General features: G+C 45.1%; 5 protein-coding genes across 8 annotated transcripts; 3 read left to right on the top strand and 2 right to left on the bottom strand.

The window, feature by feature from the left end:
• Positions 1-2026: 2026 nt before the first annotated feature.
• LOC108022100 (uncharacterized) lies at positions 2027-2266 on the top strand. Its single transcript, XM_017090943.1, has one exon. It carries the CDS (start codon positions 2027-2029, stop codon positions 2264-2266), a length of 240 nt encoding a protein of 79 aa, XP_016946432.1.
• A 4196-nt stretch (positions 2267-6462) lies between these two features.
• Positions 6463-14728, bottom strand: LOC108022618 (maternal effect protein staufen). Its single transcript, XM_017091658.3, has 6 exons — positions 14454-14728; positions 13649-13884; positions 9304-11465; positions 9047-9244; positions 8587-8987; positions 6463-8527 (listed from the first exon to the last, which is right to left on the bottom strand). The coding sequence occupies exons 2-6, from the start codon at positions 13834-13836 to the stop codon at positions 8345-8347; spliced, it is 3132 nt and encodes a 1043-aa protein (XP_016947147.1). The 5' UTR covers positions 13837-13884; positions 14454-14728; the 3' UTR covers positions 6463-8344.
• Positions 14729-15133: 405 nt separating this feature from the next.
• Positions 15134-17336, top strand: LOC108022619 (serine protease inhibitor 42Dd). Its single transcript, XM_017091660.3, has 2 exons — positions 15134-16343; positions 16992-17336. The coding sequence occupies exons 1-2, from the start codon at positions 15486-15488 to the stop codon at positions 17256-17258; spliced, it is 1125 nt and encodes a 374-aa protein (XP_016947149.1). The 5' UTR covers positions 15134-15485; the 3' UTR covers positions 17259-17336.
• Positions 17337-17636: 300 nt separating this feature from the next.
• Positions 17637-19567, top strand: LOC108022819 (uncharacterized). The gene is made up of 3 exons (XM_017091960.3): positions 17637-18002; positions 18220-18345; positions 18434-19567. Exons 1-3 carry the CDS (start codon positions 17909-17911, stop codon positions 19300-19302), a joined length of 1089 nt encoding a protein of 362 aa, XP_016947449.1. The 5' UTR covers positions 17637-17908; the 3' UTR covers positions 19303-19567.
• Positions 19568-19610: 43 nt separating this feature from the next.
• Positions 19611-24074, bottom strand: LOC108022818 (heat shock factor protein). 4 transcript variants are annotated; one of them, XM_017091957.3, is made up of 9 exons: positions 23861-24074; positions 23334-23558; positions 22289-22397; positions 21082-22229; positions 20747-21027; positions 20566-20671; positions 20414-20467; positions 20244-20319; positions 19611-20184 (listed from the first exon to the last, which is right to left on the bottom strand). In XM_017091957.3, exons 2-9 carry the CDS (start codon positions 23541-23543, stop codon positions 20033-20035), a joined length of 2136 nt encoding a protein of 711 aa, XP_016947446.1. In that variant the 5' UTR covers positions 23544-23558; positions 23861-24074; the 3' UTR covers positions 19611-20032. The 4 variants fall into 4 exon arrangements, with proteins under 4 accessions (XP_016947446.1, XP_016947444.1, XP_016947447.1 ...); XM_017091955.3 differs by having other exon boundaries at positions 20566-21027; XM_017091958.3 differs by lacking the exon at positions 20414-20467.
• Between the last annotated feature and the right edge of the window lie 854 nt (positions 24075-24928).

Here is a 24928-nt window from a genome sequence, read left to right as displayed (position 1 = left end):
AATATGCGTCGGAGAAGAAGACACAAGCCCCACCGAAACCCAGACCCCGACAGCAACAAAGCCCCTTCGATTGCGTATGAAGATGATGATGATGATGTGGTGATGATGCTGCCGCTGGGAAACCGGTGACAACCTGCTGCTGCCTACATAACAGTATCAGTTGGAGTCCATAAAAGCAAAAAATAAAAAAGTCACAAAAGAAAGGGCCACCAAAATGCTGTCAACTATGCTCCTTTGGGGCGTGTCTGCCTGGGAAATTAGGCCACAGTAAAAACTCTGTAAGATAGGACTAATAAAGTACTATACATAACTGTATACTAAATATTAGGAGTTCACTTGCTAGCCCTCCTTAAAAACTAAAAAAAGAAGTTCTATGTAATAGGAATACTTAGAAACAACACTTACACTTTATAGCGTTTCTTTTACTTAAAAATAAATAAGTAAATATAAGAAAGATATTATAAAAATATAAACATAGCTATACCAAATATTATGTGTGAACTTTCTTACGTTTCTTTTATATAAAAGTGGGTTTTACCAAGTCTTAAGTGTTTATTTACTGGGTCAATAGCACTACTCTTTGCTATCCTTGAAAATGTATTTATAAAGTGTAAAAGGGTAAATTTATTAGGAACGTGATTAATTAACTATACTCATGCACACCTATGCTAATCAAAAGCTAATTCGTTGCCCTACTTCTTAATTGTATTTCTTTAATCAAAACTAATTTTAGGTAAACAAAGTAATATTGAAATAATAGTTTGCTAATTTGCTCCGAAAAAATGATGATAAATAATTTTCTAAAGTTCTCGTTCTCGGCTTTCACTGTAATTGCCCAAAACGCTTTCGTTTTCATTTGATTTCGGTCTTCACACGGCCTGAAAAATGCGGCCAATCGGGTTGTGGCCAGATTCCTTCCCAAGTGCCCCATACTTCATCGAAATAACTTTAGGTACCCGCTGAGGTTAATGGATAGTTATAGTTATGGATGGGGGTACGTTAAGAAGGAAGAGGCCCGACTTCCGCATGTGCGCGAAGCTCAGACCGCGTTTGAGTATCGTGTGACCCAAATCTGAAATTTTAATTAAACAAAAGCTCGATCAATTAACATTAAGCGCTGCTAAACAGCTGCACTTGAGGCGCGTTTTTGGCTCGCTGGCTCTTTGGCCAAATGATTGATGGATGGCTGTGGCGTTGGCGGTGTCATGTGAGCGTGGACCCGCGGATCCGCAGATCGGCAGATCCACGCATATCCAACTATCAAACGCCTTGGTGCGCGTTCTACAAATTGGAATTTGAGAGCCATCCAAGCGGACAAGCTGAAAAATTGTTTGCCACAGTATCTGCCCCTGATCCGCTTAAATGTTTCTTTCCCATGTTTTTTTCTGCTTTTTTTCGCCGATAAACGTGTCGAACAAGTGGCCAAATATTTGCCATGATTGCACTGAGAGAAATTATAAATTTTGCAAATACAATTCTATCTCTACTGCCTGCAGTTAGAAGACATTCTTATTGATATACTTTTGGGTTTCTGAGCTCCAAAAACATATTTAATTGATAAACTTGTTAGATGATAAAACCCTTTGGTATGGAAAATAATAAATAGTTGATATATTAACATACATATTATTTTACAATTATAATTAAAAAAACCGTATTATCCTTACTCTCTTTTCAATAAAATCATTATCACTAACATATTAAAATATATGATTCGCAGTATAAAAAGCATAATATAGGGAAGAGATAAAAGTTGTATACCTCTCAAATTAAATTTAAAAAATTAAAAGAAATTCTATTAAAATCTTTAAGAACATTTTGAATAAAAAACATATTTTAAGAGCGGTTTATTTTCTCAAGTGTACTCTTATTTACAGGTCCGTTTCGGGGGCTCAACTTACAGGCCAGCAACTGTGGCAACATTGTGAAGTGGGTCAGCAACTTTCAGTGCCACATGTGCCCCATGTGCATCCCTATAAAAAGTGCACTGATGATGCAACTGCAGCCGAGTTAAACGCCAGTTGAAATGCATTCCGCAACTGCAGTCGTCTTTACAGCAGCTCTGATCGCTGCCATAATCCTGCCAAGCCAAACTTTGGCCGATCCCCTGAAAGATGACTCTGTGGACAGGCCAAACACCGATTATGCCGCTCTATTCAGAGCGTTTTTGGACATGGGTAACGCCCTCTTCGGAACCTGGAGTCCCGAAGGAGCTCTGGAGGAGTTCATTAGGAAGCGAGAAGGACAGGGCCTGGGTTATTACTAAATAACCCAAAACCACCTACATCCAACTTTCCACCGATGCGTTGCATAAGTTTTGCATGCATCAATAATGATGACTTTAACAAGACGACAAACAGCTAAAAATAAGGGGGTTTAGCAGTTTTAATTATGCACGCTTCATTTTTCGGCACATCACCCATCATTATTGGCTCTTGGATATTCGGTTTTTGCTTAAGCAAATACCCTGCATAAAGGGTTATTTAAGCCTTCTTGTATAGCCTGATTACGAAATAAAATAATCCTTGACAACACAAACTTGGAAAGATTTTGTATATACCATTTCATAGAACCTTTACTTCAGAGCTATAAAAACTTCAACTAACTTTTAATCCGGGATCTGAAGATGTTCTATACTAATGGTGACGATTCGGTATAAGGTCCTTTAAAAAACAAGTTCTTTACCATAGAAAGCTGAAAATATTTATATTTGTAAAAGTCTTAAAATACTATACAAAAACTATACAATATTATTCATTAAAGTTATGATATGAGGTTCCAACCTTTACAAGACGCCTAGAGTATATTCCCGCTCGGCGCTCCAGTCCAAACCCCACTGCTCACTTCTTCAATTTTTTATCTTTTCCAAGTCTTTCGACTGCGTGTTATCTCCAAACATGACACTTCATATGTTTTCCTTCATTGGCAAATTAGTTATTTTTGACAAATCCGCTGAAACAAAGACAAAAAGTAAATATATAGATAGATAAAGGCGAATAGAAGCAAACGCGGGCTGCCTGCCACTCGGCAGTGTGGGACATCGATCAAATTGACTAATCATACTTATTTTTGCCTCAACTATGCCCAATCGAATCCCAGTCGTATTCATGCAAACTACCACCTACGAAAAACGGCGATCATTATGCAATGGAACTCCATAGAACCCGGGCACTTGGCAGTCAATTGATCGAATCGCCCGATGATAAACGGCCTGCTGATTTGAATGGGTACAATCAAAATAATCACCTGGCAAGTTCTCTCGATTATTCCGCATAATAAATGGATAAATGAAGCCAAACAATTTGTCTGCGGCCCGCTTCCAAGTGTTTTTCTTTGTGCTGCTGGCAAGTGTTTTCTTTTCATAAATTAAGTAATCCAATTGTTGGCCGATCGCCAGTCATTCATCTCGCTCCGCTATCTCGATTCGTTTGGATTCTTTTAGATATATTTTATGGATACTCCACCTGCGGTAGAAATCTTTACTTCCTGCACGTGTCATATAAATTATTGAGTCTGCACATCATCATTTGACCGGCCTCTAATTGCTGGTTATCGCGGCTGTCAAGAAAATATTCGCCGGCTCAAACTATTATTAAAACTGAATTTGCCAACCCATTTGGCCAAGAACGCTATGTGTATGTGGAGGAAACTTCAGATCAAATGGTTTCATTTTCAATGCCTAGATCACGTGCCATACCTCGGCTTCCAATGGGATATCTTTATTTATATGAAAGGGGAATACCTAAGCGCTTGGCCTGTAATTATGATCTATCAGTTTAACATTTATTAATTGGTTCTGGAAAATAAATTGGTAGTTGATGGATTGGTTTCTATTTTGGTTTTAATATAACCTTTTTTAAGGCTCTTTCAATGAAAGTATGTATATATTTTTCAGAGAAATAAAAAATTGTCTATGATATATCATAGCAAAGATCAGCAAAGTTTCTTCAATATAAGTAAGTAGTCGATTTGCTGCATCCATTTGAAATTAGAACGAGTTTTCTACAATCAGAATTATTATTATTATTTGCATTAGTTAGTGTGAAGTTCCTGATAGAAAATCCGAAATAATCTGTAGATAATACAATTAGAAATATTATTTTAGAATACATAAATCTCAAATCGTGTGCCCACATCTGGATTTTGCCAGACGAAGTTATTGTTAAATCCGTTAAGCCCGCGGAGGAAGGCTTCGAATCCGAAAACCCAATCCATTCATTCATCGAGGCCTTAATTCGATTACCATCCCCACGAGGGGGAACATTCATACACAAATTTTCGGATCGCGGGAGCACGCAATCGCTGACCATCGGGCAACTGGTGACCGGGGTGATCCACTGGCGGCACAGTGGATGGGTAATCATCATTAGTTGGCTTCAATCATTTGTTTTCCGCCCAAACAGTGGGCTTAGCATGCAAATAAGCCCAGTGGATGGGCCGAGTTCCCACAGACGGCGAGCGGAGGAGGCGAAGACTGATGGGCGTTGCTTCTAAGCACATGTCAAACAGCGCATTACTCAAAACGTTTTCAAAATTATTCGAATAAATCAAAATTAACGCATCCACCTGTGCGTGAGATAATCGAAATCGACAAGTTTCACTTTCATGCGATACGATAATTCCCCAAGATCGCTTTCATGGGTCTAGTTTTTTAACTAAAAAGTGATGCAAGCAAATGCCCGATTGGAGGCAGGCATCTCTAAATCAAATTACTTGCATTGATTGGGTTAATTGCCCCGCTGAAGATCCATTTCCGTAGCCCCGGGAAAAATTCCAAAAATGTAAGACCCAAAAACTGAACCCCAAACCCAAAGCAACTGGAAAATAGTCAAACGCCTATTACATCACTTCAACATATAGTATATATGCAGATGAAGTGATGATGGAGACGGAGATGGAAAGGGAGATGGAGATGGAGCTGGAGCTGGAGCTGGAGATGCCGGCAACGGCGTCTGACAAACACATGTTAATTTCGACTCATCTCGGGGGTACGGGTTCGAATATCTTGTTTCCATTTCAGCGTCCCCATTTCTTTACGCCGCTCATATTATTGATTTCTTTTGGCAAGCCAAATTTCATAATCACACGCTACTACTCCGCCGGGCTGCCGGATTATTATCAACGCCATAAATTAATCAGAGGCGAGAGGGACATGGATCCCAGTGCCACCACCGATTCCAGAGATCCCAGAGCCCCCGAGCCCGCGAGAGAAATGCATATGCAAATGGGGGGCAGAGAGCCGGGGTCTCCGCTTTGATATCGCCGGAAAGCCGATGTGCAAGCCAGGCATTAATTTAATTTTATGTATTTATTATGCATTTGCCGGCCACACGTTTATTTCTTTATATTGCTTTTTGTTTTAATCGCACGATTGCCTCAAAAACTAGCCAAATGCCAGCGGAGAAAGTGGAGGAGCTGCAGCAGGGCCTATCCCATCGCACACCTGACACTTTATCTGTTTTATAGCACAACTCTATAGGGCTTAAAAATACAGGTCAGCCACTGTAGCTTTAAAATATTCTATGCGCATAACATTTAATATTAAAAAATAAAGTATACCAAAAAAATGCTCAACGAATCCTATAAAAATTCACTAAGTTGTGCAATCATTATACGCATTCTAAAGGAAAGTTGAATATATATAAAAACAAAATTATGATTGCCTTAAAAATACTTAATACCGCGTACCAAAAAATTTTTAATGAATTTTATAGAAAAACACTTCTTCAAAATTTGATGTGGTTTGGGAACTTATTAAAATGTGTTGTGTGTTCTTTTAAGTCCAATCAATTTATGTATTTGATAGGAAAGTAATATAAAAACTCTTATGACTTAAAAAACAGGTTATCCAATGCTAACTAAATATTTTAATCGCATTAAGACCAAAAAATAATAATACTACAACAATGCACGATTCAATTAGTCATCTAGAAGTCCATCCATTCCATCAGAAAATGATAATTTTAGATAAACCAACCATCTTTAAGAAAACCTTATAGACACCGCTTCCTATGATTTTTGCCCGGACCGCTTTGCATAAATATGTGTCATCGATTAGTCAGCCCCAGCTGTCGGCACATCATAATCTGATTTGGGCATTTAAACCGTTTACAGCCCGCGATTCGGGATTGCGAAATGGTTTTTTGTTTTTCGCCAAATTAACAATCGTTTATGTATTTATAACTTTATGGCCGCCTCTCACCCTTTATCGCCGGCATTTGATTGTGAATTCAGAAAATATAATTTTCCCTAATTTTTATGATATTTATGTAACGGAGCTGTTGGGGTTTTCTGCTGGTATTACATATTATGCCATCTGTCACAAATATTTTCAACGTGGGGCAGGGCAAATTAATTTATGATCGAATAAATAATAGTCTTTATTGACGTTGGGCTGTCCACAAGAGAGTTTTGTATGGGAACTCAAATGGATATACCAGCCCAAGCAAGTAAAACACTCGCTTCCAACTTTATTTCACTTTTTATTCGTATAATTACATTTTACATAGTTCCAGGGTTCTTTATGGTTTTATGATATAACATGCTTAGTGACACATTACAGATAGACAAAACTTAGTGAGCGTGTGGGGTAGGCTTAAGACTAATAAATGTGTTCTCTCATCCTGACTCGTATGCCTTTATTTGGTGTTAATGAACAGATAGATCTTCACGCTTGGTTGTTCCTGCGATCTCCCATCTCACATTAAGATTAATAATGTCAATCAATTTTGTGAAGACTTTGCAAAGCAGACACCGCTCCACACCCACAATTAATATGCTTATTGCGATCCCTCGCATCGTATGATGATCGCATCGTACTTGGGTCTGCAAAATCTTCTGACAAAACGAACAGTTTGTGTGGCGCAACAATGTGCACGATATCTGGAGAGTCTAGTAGTTATGGGGGTTACCGGTAGCTGCCCTTATCTATACATTTAATACTGGGTTCGACTTCAATTTCAACGGTTACAGTTCGCTGGGGCGCTTAAGCTTAGGTTGGGACCGCGAGTTGCAAATCGCGAAGCAATCATGCACATTGTGGCCGACGCGATTGCTTAGACAAAATACATTTTACATAACGCAACTTAACGCTTAATCAACTGGTGCTGTCGGGGGGCAGAGTATTTAAAACTATTGTACTCTAAATTTCAAATGGTATGGTGTAATGTGCTGGCGACGGGATAAACATAACTAAAATAAAACGGATTCAAAAACAAGCAAGAAAGATATGTGGGGGACAAAACGTGACAGATTAAACAACACGATTCATTATTCATAAGGATGTTCAGCTTTTACAGCTCGCACTGGCCAAAAGCTGAACATTTACAAAAATGGCTTATTAAACATTCATAAATATAATTATAACGATTATGTAAATTGTATTTTATATTGTATGTTCTTCGACTGGTATGCCATGTCCTGTCAATCTCCAAAATCCAGCAAACCTTGCCTTCAATTTGCAAACTCTCTGTCGTTTTGTCAAATTGAAATACTTGCTGAATGTTTGGGAAATCGACCCGTCATGGGGTGTACGACTCCTCGACATTCGCCGATGCTTATGCTTAACACTTAAATGTAGTATACGTATAGTAGATTCATTATTCGACGAGTTTCATCAAGCATATGACCACAAGCGGTAAATGGTTTTCTTGCTTTGAAAAATAAATCAAAAATTTTCTCTTTTCTCCTCCTTCACAACGAAGACCTGCGTTATCCTTGCATGTGGATACCCTTCTAATTTTGTCCTGCACCCGAGGGGTGCTCAGAAATTTTGTATTTATTTTTGAAAGCGATTGCCGCATGCAGCTAAGAGGTATCAATAGTCCTTTGTTCATCAATTCAATTCAAGTGGTTATTGAGCTTCAACTTCAGCTTTAATCTTAAGTTTAGACACTGCAAGCACTTGCATCTGTTCATATTCATGTTCATTTTGTTTGTTGGTTTCCCATTAAGTCTAGTTATTGTTCGATTCTCGATTTTGGATTAACAATGTTGCGGCGGCTCTGGTTAGTGTTGGCCTCTGTTCAATTTCGGTTACAATCAGTTCAATTCGTTAATCAATTCTCAACAAATAAATAAAATAATAACACCAGGTTGCACAACTTGCACATAAATAAATAAATAGGTATTAACTAATAATTTGCTATTTCAAAAAGTACTGTTTTTTGCATTGCTTTTCTTACGTTTCTCTCTTTTTTTGCTTCTTTTTTTGAATTTGCACACAGCTTGGTTTTGGATTTTGTTAAGGTTGGCTTTGTGGACGGGTATTTTATCTTGCATATGTGCAACAACAAAAATTGCAGTTAATAGGGGTTTTCTAAGGAATTTTCATCGGTATTGATGCTTATTTCATGGCATTGTTGAGTCCCAGCTTGCTAAGGATTTTCAATGCATTGCTGGCCGCATCGTTCTGCGACTCCTCAGAGCTCTTGCCAACGCCGTGGCAGATCTGCGGCGGATTCGTGGAGAGCGTCACAATGGTGAGGAACTCCTTGTGGTTGCCCTTGGGATAGTCCGAGAAGTGGACCTGCAACACAAGCAACATTAGAGAATGAACAATTGGGTGTTCATATATATACAGCATACCTCAAAGTCCAACAGTTTACTCAGATACAGTAGCTGCTCTTTCATGTGTACTCCTGCACTTTGCGTGCTGCTGCTGCTTTCCGTGTTGCTGCTGCTGTTGCCAGTGTTGCTGCTGCTGCTGTCGGCTGTGTTGCCGCTGCTGGGCTCTGTGTTGCCACACACATTGCTGCTGTTGCTGCTGACACCGCTTGTATTGCTGCCTGTAGAGGTATTCAGCGCACTCTCGCTGGCCACCTCGGTGGCCTGGGAATCGCTGCTGCTGCTGCTGTTGCTGGTGTCGCCAGAGTTACCATTGACGCTGCTGTTCTCCGCAGATGCAACAGCTACCTCCTTATTGGCCTCCTCCTCCTTGAACTCCACGTTGGCCTTCACCACCACCACTTGATCTCTCTTTTTCGCTGCTGTAATGGTAATAATCGTTTAAATATAATTTATGATGCTAAGAGTGCTTCAAGCTTACGTTTCTTGTTCTGACGGAGTATTAAAATGCCCGGCATGGGTCCTGCTGGCGTGGATACCATGGGCACTTCACCGTCTGCTGTTGTCTCTACGGCGGGCGCTGTGACCACAGACATGGTGGCTGAAGTGCTGCCCTCCTCAGAGGACTGTGTTTCGTTGCTAGGTGTACACTCAACAGCTTCCAGCAATTCGAAGAGAGCTAAAAAAAGGAAGTAAAGGTTATTAAGGACTTTCAAGGCTTAATGTTCAATAACCTACCCTGCGCCGCATTACGCTTAGCCAGCTTCTTGCTGTTGCCCGTTCCACGGGCTGTGCTTCCGCTGGCGGAGACCTCCATAACAAACTCCCTTCGCCGAGCGGTTTCATTGCCGTTCTTGGCTATCAGCTCGAAGATGGGCTCCTTCTCCTTTCGCGTCTGCTGCAGTTGAATTAGCTTCGTGATGGGGTTATCTGCATCGTCCAGATCCACCAGCTTGTCCTTCGGTGGATTGAGGCGCTTGCGTCTCTCTGGCTTGCCCGCTTGCATGGCACCCTCGCTGCCCGGCACAACGGATCCATCTCGCGGTGTTGCCCCTGGTTTGCCGGGAGTCTTCACCTTGATCCTCTTTAGCGGAGTCTGTTTGGTGGGCGTGAGCGGCGGCAGCTTCTGCAACTCGATAAGCATCTTTTCAGCAGCCCGCTTCTTGGAGACCTTCTTGCCATTGCCCTCACCCTCGGTGACTATGGAGCCCACAATGCAGGCCGTGATGAAGTTCTTCATGTGCGCCGGTCCTTCCTCGCGCAGCACCTTGAAATGCACGGTCATGTTGCGCTTGATACCGATCTCATGAACCTGCGAGATGGGGGACTTCTTGTCGCCCTCGTCCATAGAATCCTCGAGAGCCTCCTCGGACGCGGAAATAGCCTGTGTCTTCAGCACTTGTAACGCCCTGGCCGCCGCATCATGCTTGGCCTGTTGGAGTGTGCGTCCAATGCCCACAAACTTCTGCTTTCCTACGAACAGGGTGATTTTACTGGGCGGCGTGGGCACAGCTGGAAATGGACCATTCGGTCCGTGATGCACATGAGGTCCGAGAGGCGGTGGGAGCGCAAAGCGAGACGGGAACTTCGGGGGAAACGGTCGCTGGCCAGGCGCATGAAAGAAGTGCGGATGCATGGGCGGCGTTGGAATGGGCACGAATCCATTGCCAAGCCTCTGTCGCAGGGCATATGCTGGTGGAGGGGGTTGTGGCGGCATACCAGGACCTGGCGCAGTCAGTAAATGAGCTCCTCCGAACTCCGGCGGCACCATGGAATCCGCGGGTGGTATCTGAGTGGGGTCCAGCAGGTAGAAGGTGCGCTGCCCCAACTTCATGGCCAGGGCATTCAGCTCCACCGTTGGCGTAATGTGCGTCCGCATTGGGCCGCCCTCTTCGCTGCGCCGGATCTTCGGCGGCGGATGCTTGTACGTCGTTTCCTCGATGGCCTTGCTGGCGGCCAGATGCTGCGCCTTCTTGATCTTGAACCCATCCGCCGAGTACTCCTCATCGCCCAGCATCAGGGTCACCGTGAAGGTCTTGCAGTGGGCAGGTCCTCGCTCGCCAGTCAAGCGATATTGGTGCGTGATTTTGTTGTATCTGGCCAGCTCATTGACCAGGCACATGGGAGTCTTGTCCTTGCCACCGCGTCCTGAGCTGCTCGTGTCCTCGTTGGGCAGTGTTCCTGAGGCATCGATGTGTTCTGTGCTGCTGCAGTCGTCCGCCGAAGGAGCTGGCTCCTCGGTGGACTCCTGCTCCTTAGAAGCTTCCTCTTGGCCAGCAGGCTCGCTTGGTTTGACTGGATCGTTGCTGGTGTTCTTGGTGGTGTTATTGTTGGTAGTCGAGGAGGAAGAGGAGGTGACTGCGACTGGAGGTTCTGCCACCGTGGTGACCTCTTGCACCACTGGCGGCACCACCACCTTCTGATTCCTATACGTATTCTGCAGGATGGCCTTGGGGGCATAGTTGCTGCCGCTGTTATTGTTGCCGTTGTTGCTGTTGGCATTGCCGCCGTAGTGGTTGTACTTCGAGGGCTTTGCCTGGCTCATGTAATAGTGGGGCGGTGGAGCGGCATAGCTGCCCAGATGGGCGGCCATGTGATGCGGCGGATGCGGGGGCAGCTGGTTGTAGGCCAGAGCGGCCGGATTGCCGGCCAGTGGGTTGAAGGCCTGTGGCGGCGGACCTGGAGGCTGGTTACCCAGGAGGCCGTTGCTGTTGCTCAAGTGCTGATGCTGCTGGCGGATCTTCTGCATCTGGTTGCTGTTGCTGGCAATGTTGCTGCTGCTGTTGCTGGCAATGTTGCCGTGGTGATAGGCAGCCCCAGCCGCAGCGACGGCGGCGGCGGCTTGGTTCGACGGCGTCTGCTGCTGCTGCTGCTGAGCGTGGAGATGGTGATGATTCAGACTGCAAGACAGAGAGCACGTAAATTGGTTAATCGATGGCCACAAGTTCGAGCTCCCGGGGCGGACGCGCTGGCTTCTGCGGTTATATCAGCAAACAATGCACGCCAAGAGGATTATAGAGGCCATCGAGACAAAAGTGTACATCGACCGGCGCGCGGGGAAAAACAAAAACACCAATGAGCGAGGTCCTAGTAGCTGCTGCCTCTCCACCCCTTTCCACCGCCCTGTGTTGTTGCTCCTGCGGAATCGCAGACAACAGCGGCGAGGCTGAACAATGGGCAAAATCCTAACAAAGCACAAAAGCCGCATTCTCTTACGCATCGTGTCATTTTTCGCCAACTGTCAGTTTCAATTGAGACGCACCTTCTGCGACACCCTGCTCCCTGCCGTTCTCCTCGATCTCAATCCCACTCCCCATCGCAATCGAGGGTAGGACAACACTCAATCGCATTTACCTACAGAGCCTCGTGCACATTTCACAAGACCAAGAAATATTTTCGGCCATTTATAATCGCTAAATCAGTTCGGGAAGAAGCCTTCAAATTAACATTGATATGGGCAATTTGTGATTAGGATCAGTTGATATGCGATAAAAATGTCCTAGGTAAGAAGGGAAAGGTAATTAATTGGATCTGGTTGCTGATGATGGGCACTGGCCTCTAATAACTTTGGGTCACATCTTTAAGATGTTAATTAAGTGTCACTTTCTCTTTTCCAGTTTCAGATTTAAATATCTTGTAGACGTTTAGCATAGTAAAGTAATAAAATCTAGGCTCAATTTGTCACACACAATCAAATGAGATTCAGAGATTTTCAGATTTTACTCTGTGTTGAGAATATTTAAAAGATCGGAGGTTTTTTCACGGGGCTCATTTATGATTTCTGAGAGGTTAACATCCTAAACTGTTAAGTATAACTTTTTGATCCCAATTCAGTTTATACTACTTCAAACTTCTTTCTTATTTCACCTCTCACTTGGCACTGATGAAAGCTTTTCATGATCGTTGGGAAATCATACGCAAAAGCGCGTTAGAATCTACGAAAACCAGCGAACTTCCAGTTTACTCCAACCGCCAGTAAATATTCATTTGCGAACCGATCCGAGCGACAGGCAAAACGCAACTGACGGCGGAACTGGATAAGAGTTCGCCGGGAGTTGGACAAAACATATGATCGCAGACAATACGAGGAGCCTGAACTCCTGGAGGCCGAGTCGAAGGATCCTCGCGAACGTCAAGGATAATTGCAGCGCAGTCGGCAGGGCAAACCCGTTATCATCGAGCGGAAGTCATGCTGAGCGCGAAAGAACAAAGAGCCACTGAAATTATAATTTATGAGTTGAGAAAATGGGATGATGAGTCTCACACCGATTGTCAGTGACAGGAATTAACATAATTGCCGCAACGCATAAAGCGCAGACAAGCTGGCGATGCGAGCCATCTCTGGGATCCCTGAGATCCAACTGAGCCAGGGAGCTGCTTTTCCTTATTTTGAGATCCAACATGAGGGTATCCTTTGAACGAGATCCAACTAAGCGAGGAAATTTGACCCCTTTTCAGGGATTTTATAGGCTTAATAGTATTTTTTGGTCAACCAATTGCTTTAGGTTATCTTTCTAAGATTCCCTACATAGAAATGATCCCCATTTTCAAAGGCTCTAGTCTATTTTCTTTACGTTTAAAGTAGTTATGAAAATTCTTATTTTCTACTAAGACAGGAGTAGATGTTACAGCGTTTGTATTATACTTTAATTCAGAAGATACTTTTTCGTTACAAGGGAATGAATTTGGAAAGTCCATCCTATTCAGGTAATCCCTGTATAAGTTTTTACAATGAGTAATTAAAGAACGGGGATGTTTAGCCTTTTTAACCTTTATAACCCCTGAACTTACATTCTTAAAGATATTGGATTGGGGAATGGCTCCACCTAAGCTATATCAATTTCCTGAGCTCGAAAGATAATCTTAAAGCCTTAAGGTGTAAATTCTGCTTCTCATAATATATCTTTCATAATTTATCTTTTATTTTTAACTCTGAACTTAAATTCTCTGAAATATTTGATTGGAGAAAATAAGTTCTGAGCTCCAACTAAGCTATATCATCTTCCTACATTTTACTTCATATCTAACTCCCAGTAAATGATGAATCCTAAATCCTTTAAACATTCCATCCTAGCATCCTTACCGTGCATGGAGATGATCGCGATGCGGCGGCTGCTGGGGCGGCGGCTGCTGCTGCAGGCTGGGGCCCAGGTGCTGCTCCATGCCCGGGTGCAGATGCATGTGGGCGTGGCTGTGATTGTGACTGTGGCTGTGGTGGTGGGCAGCGCGGATGTGGGGCGCTGGCCGGGCGGCATGAACGTTGTGCTGCATGTTTGAAGCAGTAACCTTTAGGACTCCCGATTGGACCAGCGACCGCAGCTGCAAGAGAGGAGGCAAACGGGGTTAGGCAAGGGGCGACATGCATATAAACAATGTTTTCCCTGGCCGCACAAAGGCCCTGGAGGTGTCTCTTTGTGCGGCAATTGTGCGTAAACAAGTTGCAACTGCATGCAGCGCATGTAAATGCGAAAGATACATATGCACATATAGAGAGAGAGGAATGCAACTGAAGCGACGACAACGGCCTAAATCAAATTGTGACAGGCGGCGGGTAGAAGGGTTCCCTCGATGCCCTGCCAAGCAACCACTCCTTGTTGCACTTTTCTGGTTCTTGGGCCCATCGACGACGGGTTGTTTTATGCCCGGCGTTGGATGTTTTGGTGAAATCGGATAAAATGCAGCTGCAGTGCGCGATTCAGGTTCCCCGCCGTCCTGCAATTGCAATTGCAGGGGTTCAAGGACCCAGGACCGCGGATCCAGAGATTCCCACTCCGAAAGCGAAGCCGAATCCGAATCCGATTCCATTCCATTCCGTAACCCCCATACAGCTCCGAAGGCGATTCCGAATCGAGTGGCATAACCGATCTGCAGTCGCAACCGCAACTCACCTTCACCTTCTTGCGTTCCCAAAACGATTTTCGTACGCAAAAAATAGAAGGAAAAAAGTCACGGGCGAATCACATCAACGCAATGGCTTTCAGACTCCAAATCGATCGGCGGGCACATGCACCATAGAAATCGCATCCATGCGGGGTGGCCGCGATCGCGTGCGCAACTTAAAAAACACTTTACAACTACTTTAACACTTAAATTAAATTGATAAACCTATTTTGCACTGTGGCTGCGGATGAAACTCGAAAAATAATGGCTTGTGGGCGAGCGGGAAGCGGGGTGGTTGCGTGCGACGGTGTTGGAAAGCGCGCGCGCAGAAGAAGCCAGGGCTGCACTGCCACATATATGGTATTTTCAGTTATCGGTATCGATACATTTAACGGAAATTTATTGGAATTAATTTAACAACATTTACAATAAGTTTCAACTTCCAAACGCTTTTAGTACAGAAATTCTAATATAATCAAATATTAACTATGTGTGAAAACATGTTTTGATTATATAAGTATGTAGCATTAGCAATTAACATACGTTTTTATTTATTTCACTTTTGAAGTTTTGAATTCGATAACAAATATAAGTGACGTGCTTCAATTTGTCTTTCGTAAGTATATTTTAGTATTTTGTGGTATTAGAAAAAAGGTATTTTTAGGCGCCAAAACATGTGGTCACTTTCAGGAATTGGACCAAAATAAAAACTTTGTTTTTAAAATTTCATCATAAAAGCCACTGAAACTGTACTAGGATGGCTATATTTAGATCGCCTGATCAATTTATTAGGAACAGCTTATCCTGGAAAAGACTCCCGGTCGTAGGGGTGGGAAAACGGTGACGCCACCGCTTTGACTCAATTGTTTTGACGATGATGTTTGGGAAGTGACTCATCCGCCGGCCGATGGCTGTTTTCACTTTTGTTGTGGCCCCGAACGGCATTTAAGGCATTCCGGTGTAGACAGCAGACCAGAAAACAAGTACACGCAGTTCCGCGACCACGCAGCACACCCACTATCCCCAACCAGCCCATCGATATGTTCGACTTCAATTTGGAATTTGCTCGCGGCGGCGCCCGCTTCACCACGGAACTCTTCCAGCTCCTGAGTGCTGGTGGTCTCAAGGAGAATGTGGTCTTCTCACCCTTCTCCATCCAGACCTGCATCGCCTTGGCCTTTGCCGGATCGCAAGGCGAAACCGCCGACGAGATCGCCAAGGCCCTGCACTTTGTGTCCAACTTTCCGCCAGAGGTGGCCCAGACCTTCCAGTTCGTCTTGGAGAAGTATCGCAACAGCAACCTGCTGCGAGTGGCCAACAAGCTGTACGTCCAGGAAGGCAAGCAACTGAAAGCGGACTACCAGGCGGCCATCAAGGAGCAGTATCACTCGGAGGCGGAGTCCATTAACTTTGCGCTCAGCGATGCCGCCGCCCAGGCCATCAATGCCTGGGTTAATGCCAAGACGCAGGGCAAGATCACGGAGCTGGTCAGCGCGGACTCCTTCTCGGACAACACCCGACTGGTCCTGCTCAATGCCCTGCACTTCAAGGGCAGCTGGGCGCACAAGTTCAGCGAGGAGCGCACCGAGGAGGACGACTTCTGGGTGGGCGAGGAGGAGCAGGTGAAGGTCAGCTACATGAACCAGAAGGCCAAATTCAACTACGGCTACTTTGAGGACCTGGGCTGCACTGCCCTCGAGATGCCCTACCAGGACTCGGATCTCTCCATGTTTGTGCTGCTGCCGCAGGAGCGAACGGGCATTTACGCCCTGGCCGAGAAGCTCAAGACTGTCAATCTGGTAGATCTGGCCGCCAAGTTGACCGAGGAGGAGGTTCACGTGAAGTTCCCCAAGTTCAAGGTGGACTACTCCCTGGAACTGGCCGAGAAGCTGCAGCAGGTAAGGAATAAGCTCCTAATAATGGTTGAATAATGAACAAATGGATGGGTTTTGAATCAGCTATACCTATCCTAATTCCCAAATACCAAATAGTTAGCTTTCAACCCAAATGTTCAGAGAAATTTACTTTTGCACACCCATTATTAGACGACATTAAGCTCAATTCATGGTCAACTTTCGGTTTTACATAACGTGACACAGTTCCTTGGCCGCATTTTCTGATAAATGACTTCCTTATAAGGCGTGTTGCGTGTCTGGGGTGAAATAATAAGTTATTATTAGCAGTAGCGCACTAAATTCCCTGATAAAACTCTAAAATATTCCATTTTATGGACACGTTGCAGCAGTGCAAACCTCCCCCGAATATAATTATTGACTTCTTATCTTACAAATTCCCTCGTTTGATGTGTGTATTATTTTTAGTAGCTTATCGCCGCTAAGGTGTTTTAGATAAGCAAAATGAACGGCCATATTGTAGGGGCAGCCTGCGGTTCCAGCAAAAGATCATTTATCAGCTCCATAAAGTCAAAAACTATAGTTGCAGTCGGATGTGACACACCTGAGCGACCTATCTTATCGATCACAAACCCTCAAGCGGCTATGACCTCATTAGTTACTTACCTGGTTCTTGTTTGTTCTTACTTTCAGCTGGGCATCACGAAAATGTTCACGGAAGGAGCCGAGTTCAACAATCTGCTGGAGTCTCCCGAGGGCGTGTTTGTGTCCAAGGTGCTGCACAAGGCCACCATCGAGGTCAACGAGGAGGGCACGGAGGCGGCGGCTGCCACCGGCATGATCATGATGACCCGCATGATGACCTTCCCCCTGCAGTTCCAGGCGGATCGGCCCTTCCTCTACGTCATCTGGAACAGGAAGAACATCGTCTTCGCCGGAGCCTTCGTTAAGGCGGCCTAGAGACGCAACTCTCACTCTTTTTGTATTGTTTTTATTGAAAAGTATTCTTAAATAAATAAGCACTCCATGTCAAAAAAGTTTTCGGTGGCATAAACATTTATTTTAGCGATTTGAAGCCTTTGAGATAAAACAACTGTTCCATATGTGATAAATAAACAATTTGAAAATAGAGATAGAGACTGTAATTTAAAGCATTTTACTCAAATTTTTTAAATTTCTCAAGTAAGGAAAACAAATTAGTTAAGTATTAAAAAAGTTTCCCTTAAAACTACTTTTTAATTTTCGCTTAAAATAGAAATAGAACCAGAACACTTTTAAAATCCGCGCCCACCAAGGAGCGCTGCCACCTTATCCGAGTGCTGTTATCGATAGGCCGCCGCAAAAGGGGCTAAATCTGGGCAAACGCCAAGACCAGCCGATTTGAGTCTGCGCAGAGCGCGTAAAACCAAATCGAAGAGAGCGCAGTAGAGTCGAACGGTAAATCGGCAGCAGCAAAATAAACTTTTAGAATCGCCTGCGAGAGTTCTTCCCGAAAGTGCGTACAAAAAACGTAGAAAGCGGCCGCCTATGGCAACCTGCCCCTCGGAACTGTCAGAACTATCAGAACGACCATAAGTCAATTGGAAATCCAGCAGGGAAACTACGTCGAAATGAGCAGGAGGAGCGGAAACCAGGACATAAGTTCCAAGTCGGAGAAGATGCAGCGCTACTACGCGGAGCGCGAGACCACAGGACCCGAGTTCGGTGAGTTTCCCCCGGGTCGGCTCACTCTATGCTATATGGTATATGGCACACAATGGGCTCAGAATCAGAGTAACCGGGGCTCGCAGAATCAACCCCCAAAGCGAAGGATGTGTCTTCTGTGCTTAGGCTTAGGGGTGGCTGTTTCTGCTGCGAAGAAACGTAGAAACCGAGTGCAGAACACATTTTAACGATTTTTCCCACAAATCCCTGCCTGCAGACGATCGCCTGATAAAGCTGGTGCGCGCCAATCCGGCCATATACGATGTCAGCCATCCGCACTATCGCCGCAATCCGGTGCGAGTGGACATATGGGATCGCATTGCCAACGAACTGGGCGCCTCCTGTGAGTATATTTGGCCGAAACCACTGCGTAGATTGTCTTGACAAACCCACCCCCTTTTTTTTTTTGTTCTTCCACCCAATCCGCGCAGCTCGCTTTCTGCAGACCAAATGGAAGAACATACGCTACAACTATCTGCAGGAGGTCAAGGCGATGGAGACGGGCCAGGCGAATCCGAATGTGCGCAAGCGGCGCTTCACCGAGGATCTCTCCTTCCTGCAGAACACAGCCCAAACCTACAATGTCAAGAAATCCCAGAGCTATGTGGCTCCACAGAACGGTGGTGGGGGAGGAGGAGGAGGGAGTGACAACGACAGCAATAGCTTCCTGTATCCCGATCCAGAGCACCTGAAGATCGACGCCTCCGAGGGCTACGACATCATCGAGCTGGACAACAGCGAGGATGGCTCCAATAGCGACGACAACGAAATTGTGCCCGAGCTGCAGCTGGTCATGGAGGAGCCCAAGGCGGAACTGTCCCTGCAGACCACCCTAAACGGCACCAGCAGCAGCAATCACAGCCACGAGCACGAACACGACCACATCAGCTCACCGCCCTCCTCGCCCCTGCTCACGCCCATGGTGGTCATGGGCAATGGCTACGACCAGGAGCTGCAGGCCCAGCAGCCAGCGCAGGAGCAGAACCAGACCCAGACCCAGACCCAGAAGAAGATAAAGAACAGCTCGCTGTCCAACGGCGAGGTGACCATCGAGCCCATTTACAAGCCGGCGGCCACCAGACGCACGTTACCCAGCGACTTTCTCACCAATCCCTTCAAGCGCAAGGCCACCGAGGCGCCGCAGCAGACCCAAGTGACCACATCCTACAGCGATCCCATCGAGCTCTACTGCCTCTCACTGGTGGACACGCTGCGCAGCATGCCCCGCTCGGAGCGGGAACGGGTCAAGTTCGAGTTCGCCAGCATTCTGAAGGACGCCAAATACAAGGACGAGTGCTAGGACGTCGCTGTTCTGCTTCACGTACAATTCTCTCATAGTCACCTTAGTGGTAAACAACCAAAACGCACTCAACAAGCCCACGATGGACTCTCATTTGTATACACTCCGTTTATGTACTATTAAACCTACATATTATTTGTAATTCTGCGTTTTCGTCCTAGACTAAGATCTAAGTTAATTTGTGTTAAGGTCTGCAGATATGTGTCCATATCTATTCAGTTGTATCAACAATGATCCCAAATAAATTATGCACAAAACAAGGTAACCACTCGCGCCTCATCACTCCACCAAAGAGAAAAGACGGTCGATTTCATTTGCAGCTTAGCGCAGCTTAAAACAATGTATTATATATTAATAAAGTGCGATCTTAAATCGTCTACGATCCGAGCAGCGTTCAATCCTCTCGGTCGGTTAGTGCAAACTAAAAATCTTCTACCTGAGCCGAGGCCCGCAAAATCCCCGGTTACAAAATACATCTAAATAAAAACTGATTTTTCGAGTCTTTCTACAACAAGAACTGGTTAGTCTATATATCATATATATAGTGCATAAGGCATATACAGCATCATTAATATGATTACGGTGATTATAATATGATTATAGGCATGAATCAACTAAGGGGTTAGACAGAGCAAGTGAGGAAAATTAACTTTTAGGGGTTTGATCCATTACAAACTAAAAACAAATTGTTCGCCAGATAAATTTCTGCGCTGCTGCCACTTGACATAAGTTACACCTCGTGACGTGGCGTATTCAAAACCGAGTTCTGCGCCTGCAGCTGTCGTCTGTTGGCCTCCTGGTCCTTGTTGCCATCGTCGGTGTCCAGAATGTCGGACAGATCGTACATGGGCTGATAGGTAATCAGTTCTGAGCCACTGGGCGCTGCCAAGATCAAACAGTTTATTAGCAAAGGTATGCTTAGAAGCCACTTTCGAACTCACCCTTCTTTTCACTGCTTATGCTGTCATTGGGAAAAGACAGCCCATAGTTGTCCATCAGATCCGAGTCATTGAAGAGCTGTAGAGGAAAAGAAGAAACCACATTGTTAGTTGGTTAAGTTGGAAAATCTTTTGACATGAAATCCTAGCTCGTGTGGACGTTTTGCGCTGACCTTTAGAAGCAGCTCGTCCTCGGTCAACTGAAAAATGGGCGTCCTGCTCGGCGCCTGATCATGTAAATAGAACGTTTGTAAAGTAAGCCTTGGGTCGGACACACGGACGGCTAATCCAGCAAGAACTAAGGATAGTAACAAAGCATACTTACACCCAAAAGCATGTTCTGATCTATGGCCACCCCGTCGCCACGCAGCAGATCCTTCAGCGTCTCCAGCTCATCTTGCATGCTGTCCAAGTGCCCGTGGAGGTCATCACTGCAACAGTAAGAATTAGCCTCTTGATTATGGCTGTTCTGGCTGGTTGTTGAACTTGTCTTCTGGTCTACTAACACTGAAGGCATCCTCAGCAGCTGACTATTGTTGGGATCTCGTGGCTGGGTTCCGTTCTCGCTGCCCGTGTACTTGGCCACTGCCATGCCCTCCTCCTCATTGGCCTGCGCCTTGGCCGCAGCCTTCGATGTCGAGGCCTGGTTCGCATCCAGCAGAGAGCTATTGGTGGGCACATCGAAGTTGCTGGCAAACTTGCCGCTGCTCACGGTCGATTGTCCGAATTTCTGCTGCTGATCCAGCTTGGCTGCTTCCCCCACGCCAGCAGGGAGCAAAGACGAGTCCTGAAAATGAAAAACTGTTAAAAGCTATTCAAGGCGAAGCTTTGAGCTACTTACTTCAAATATATCCGTAGGCATATCTTCACTGATAAAGTTTACATTGTACAGATCGGAGTTTGCGGGATTTATGAGCTCCATCAGTCCGGAGTTGTTCTCCGGCTCGGCCTTGATAATCATTGGTTGGACCATCACATCGGATTGCACATTAACCTGGGAGCCCTTGCGCTGCACCTTGGGCAGGCCCTCGTCCACCAGAATTGGGGCGGGATCGATGGTTTCCTCTCCAACGCGTCGTCTTAGCTTGTTCTGCTCCTTGAGCTGCTGACGCTTCTGCTCCTGCTCCCGCACCATGGGCGTTGTGAGCACATTTTGTTCCTCGTGATAGGGCGGGCTGTTGGGCACCTCCTGGACATGGGAGTCGGGTGCCTCGGTGACGGTGTAGAGAACATGCTGGGCCGGCGACTGACTCACACTGGAGGCGAGCGGAGAAGCGGCTCCGCCGACCAAGAGATTACCGCCAGCAGAGCCATTGCCCTGGAGAAGCAAGTCCTCGACGCTCTGATTCGAATAGTCAACGTTGTGCGAGCTGATGCTTATGTTCGAGCGCGGACGCTCAACGGCCAGCGGAGAGGCGCTCTCCTGGTCGTACTGCGATGCTGCGGCGTAGCCAGCCGGCGAGGGATTCATCACCTCGTCGAGCAGCTCCTCGCTGAGCTCGTGGATGACCGGGCCGCCGCCGCTCTCGCTCTCCGTCTCGCTGGTGGTGCGGGCGCGATCGTTTTCCGGCGCATCGTTGATCATCAGCTGCATGTGGCGCTTGACGCCGGACATGTTGCGCGACGGTTGCACAATGGAGATTAGGAACTGGATCAGTTTGTTGACTATCTGCTGCTGCTTGGCGTGCTTCTGGCGCAGGCTGGCGATCTCGCGCCACAGCACTTCGTTCTCCTGCTTCATGGCCGAGAAGCGCGAGTCCAGGTTGTCCTGGCGACCGCGCATCACCTTCACATCGCTGAGGATCTTCGACACGGCCTCCTGTTTGAGGACACTCTTGTCGTCCCCGTTCTTGTTGTTCGATATCTTCCTTTTGATTTGGTCCAGTAGATACGGGGAATTGCGCTTGAAGAAGGGATGGGAGAACTCAATCTCATCGCGATCGAAGCGCAGCCCTCCGTTGTCAATGGAGGTGATCTTGTGGAAACCATCTGTTTGTGTTAAAAGAATATATAGCTTCAATTTAAAAATTTGTATGGACTCTACTTACACATATTCAATTGCCGGATGAAGCTGGCCATATTGTTGTGCTTGTAGTTCAGGGGCAGCAGTTCCTTGGCGAATTGCGCCTGATTTTGTATAACGAAACTCTGGCCATCCTGTAACAAGTAAAACGAAAACGGAAGCGATATGAGAGTCATGCTGATATGAGGTTGCCACAAACCTATTCGCGGTAGGCCGCAAAGTGGAAAACGATAAGCGTCTGCGTATATGTTTGCAGTACCGAATATAATTAGCTAATTATTATTATATCTAAAGATGCAAAAGCTAATGTACAGCACAGTTCAAAGTAATAGTAGCCAAAGTAAAAATTTTTTCAAGATAAGTACCAAATTTAAATAATAATTTTGAAACAAGTTGTTTTTTAACGAATGAGGGGTAATATGTGTTGTATTGTATTTCTTTTATCTTTGTGGTTTTTAAAATTTTGATCAGCAGTATGATTTTGACTATCGAATTTAAAGAGATATTTATGAATTCTCGCAAACATGTAGTTTTTGAAGTTAATTTTACGTATTCTTTTGTAGTTTCTTGTATAATGTTGTAATTTTTTAGTTTTTTCAACCCTCTAATAGTGGTTTTTCGTAGAAAATACTAATATTTTGACCTCAACTGTGTGTTTTTGACTGTAAAAGGTATCAAAAGGCTACGCTTATCAGCGCACTCTTCGCTAAGAGTGTGTGCTAACTACAGTGAGAACCAATTACTCTTATCTTAAATGAAAAACCGAATATTCATTCGAATGACCAAGGGAAATTATTCGATTGACAGCTGGAGATGGAAAATTTTCCAGAGTTCACGCACGTACGCATGCAAATGGCAAAAACAGCAACAACAAAGCTTGCATACGTGCGTTGCGACACAGCAACAACAAACCAGACAGAAGGACAGAGAGTGCGAGAGAGAGATAAATAGCCAGAAGAGAGCTTGAGACACCTGCAACAACGTCATTGTTGCCATGCTGATTAGCGGTGAGTGGTGGGAGGGGGGTCTCCCTGGAAAGGTAAATAAACAACATGGCGGCGTAGGATTACCTTGGTCCAGCAGATCAGGCGATTGGTATCGGCGTCGTCCACCAGGCGCCACAGCTTGGCCAAGAAGGCCGGCACCCCGCTCCCGATGGCGCCTGCGTCCCCGTACGAGTGCATCCTCCTGGAAGGCAGCTGCTCCTCCTCGTCGTCCTCCTCCTCCTCCGATTCGTGCTTAAACTGCACGGCTTTGGCGGATGAACGCGACCTGGACATATAGTGACCAGTAGCCTGGAATGGAGTAGTCAATGAATTCACGGCCCACCAATACACACGCTCCCCTTCCAGTTTACAGTTCACTTTTCCATGCGTGCCCATGCATGTGCGTGTGTGAGTGTGTGCGGGGGACAGTGTGCGTGTCCAGGTACAAAATACATATGTAAAATGTACATATGGGTACAATTTCTGACGTGAAAGTTGCAGCTCCAATGGAATCGCACCAGAGTATTTTCAATTACAGCCAAGTGCGTCATTCGAGCCACCGACTTGCACAAATGGAGCTCCAGTTTTCTTCTCCTGCTCCGCCTACATACCTTAACAATTTCGTAGCTCGCTAGGCTTTCGCAGAGTAAAATACTCGCTTTTAAGTTGTTAACTTTGCTTTTTGCACTTCACTCTCGACGTGTACCGCTTTTTTTAACTCAGTTCTTCGGTTTTCTTAGTGTTTTTCCGCGATTTATTCACAAGTGAAAATTTAATGAAACCTCCGAGTTGCTTTTGCTTTTGTTCTCAGCGTGACCAGTTTGGCAAAAACCCATCGAACTAAAGTTGCCTGCTATTTATACCCTTTCGGCTGTCTGCTTGTCTGCTCTGGTATTTTTCTAGTATTTTCTGGCGCGCAACTTCGTTATTCAAACGTTGACCCCGATTCCTGGGATGATCATTAGGATAATTGAATAAATAATTGTTTATTGCTCAAGCTGGGATTCAAATGGCTGGCTTACTATTTATTGAACAAATGTTTCGACTGCTCCCTGCTATGTTTAATAATCAAGTGTGGAGATTACTACGGTGGTATTTTTGGTACTAATGGTTTTGGAAGTTTTTAGTACTTCTTGTAATGTGACTTGAGAAATATAGAATTCGGGGAAACAAACCATAACATTTGCGCATTTAAGTACTATAATTAGTTGGGTTATACCTTATATTGATATAAATATACTGTTTTAAAATACATATTTTATTTGATTAATTACAAAAAAGAAATTAATATTTTAAAGAAAAATAATCCCAACTTTAAGTAATACCATATCAAAGAAAGAGGTTTTCTGCATTTGGCGTTGAAAACATTTCACATGCGTAGCATTCATAGCATTGTTTTTCGTTTTTTTTCCGGAGCAACTGAATTTGCATGTCCTCTACGTTGGAATATGGTTTGCTTTTTCAGCTAAGCTGTTAGATCTAGGGATGCTCTATGTGTAAAATAATCCGCAAATTGCGGCAGCGATTTAAAGCGGCTTTGCACAGAGGGCATAAAAACCCCTCTGCGATTTTAAACGAGTGTGTGCAGGGGCTATAATAGACGGCGGGTATTTCAGTATTTTCCAGACACGTCTAGTATTTTCCAGCCCTACACCGCCGCGCGGTCACACAGTGGGCAT

The sequence above is a fragment of the Drosophila biarmipes genome, chromosome 2R (genome assembly GCF_025231255.1).
Source record: "Drosophila biarmipes strain raj3 chromosome 2R, RU_DBia_V1.1, whole genome shotgun sequence".
Lineage (NCBI taxonomy): Eukaryota > Metazoa > Arthropoda > Insecta > Diptera > Drosophilidae > Drosophila > Drosophila biarmipes.
Note: the sequence above shows the minus strand (reverse complement) of the source record. Positions and strands in the feature narration are given on the sequence as shown.

Coding starts and splice junctions, on each gene's coding strand:
- LOC108022818 (XM_017091955.3), bottom strand. CDS start 23,543: ATGTCCAGGTCGCGTTCATCCGCCAAAGCCGTGCAGTTTAAGCACGAA. Junction 20,468..20,565: donor ATCAGAACATGCTTTTGGGT/GTAAGTATGCTT, acceptor TTACATGATCAG/GCGCCGAGCAGGACGCCCAT. Junction 20,320..20,413: donor AGGACGAGCTGCTTCTAAAG/GTCAGCGCAAAA, acceptor TTTCCTCTACAG/CTCTTCAATGACTCGGATCT.
- LOC108022100 (XM_017090943.1), top strand. CDS start 2,027: ATGCATTCCGCAACTGCAGTCGTCTTTACAGCAGCTCTGATCGCTGCC.
- LOC108022619 (XM_017091660.3), top strand. CDS start 15,486: ATGTTCGACTTCAATTTGGAATTTGCTCGCGGCGGCGCCCGCTTCACC. Junction 16,344..16,991: donor TGGCCGAGAAGCTGCAGCAG/GTAAGGAATAAG, acceptor TCTTACTTTCAG/CTGGGCATCACGAAAATGTT.
- LOC108022618 (XM_017091658.3), bottom strand. CDS start 13,836: ATGCAGCACAACGTTCATGCCGCCCGGCCAGCGCCCCACATCCGCGCT. Junction 11,466..13,648: donor CGCGATCATCTCCATGCACG/GTAAGGATGCTA, acceptor TCTGTCTTGCAG/TCTGAATCATCACCATCTCC. Junction 9,245..9,303: donor TAAGCGTAATGCGGCGCAGG/GTAGGTTATTGA, acceptor TCCTTTTTTTAG/CTCTCTTCGAATTGCTGGAA.
- LOC108022819 (XM_017091960.3), top strand. CDS start 17,909: ATGAGCAGGAGGAGCGGAAACCAGGACATAAGTTCCAAGTCGGAGAAG. Junction 18,003..18,219: donor GACCACAGGACCCGAGTTCG/GTGAGTTTCCCC, acceptor CCCTGCCTGCAG/ACGATCGCCTGATAAAGCTG. Junction 18,346..18,433: donor CAACGAACTGGGCGCCTCCT/GTGAGTATATTT, acceptor CAATCCGCGCAG/CTCGCTTTCTGCAGACCAAA.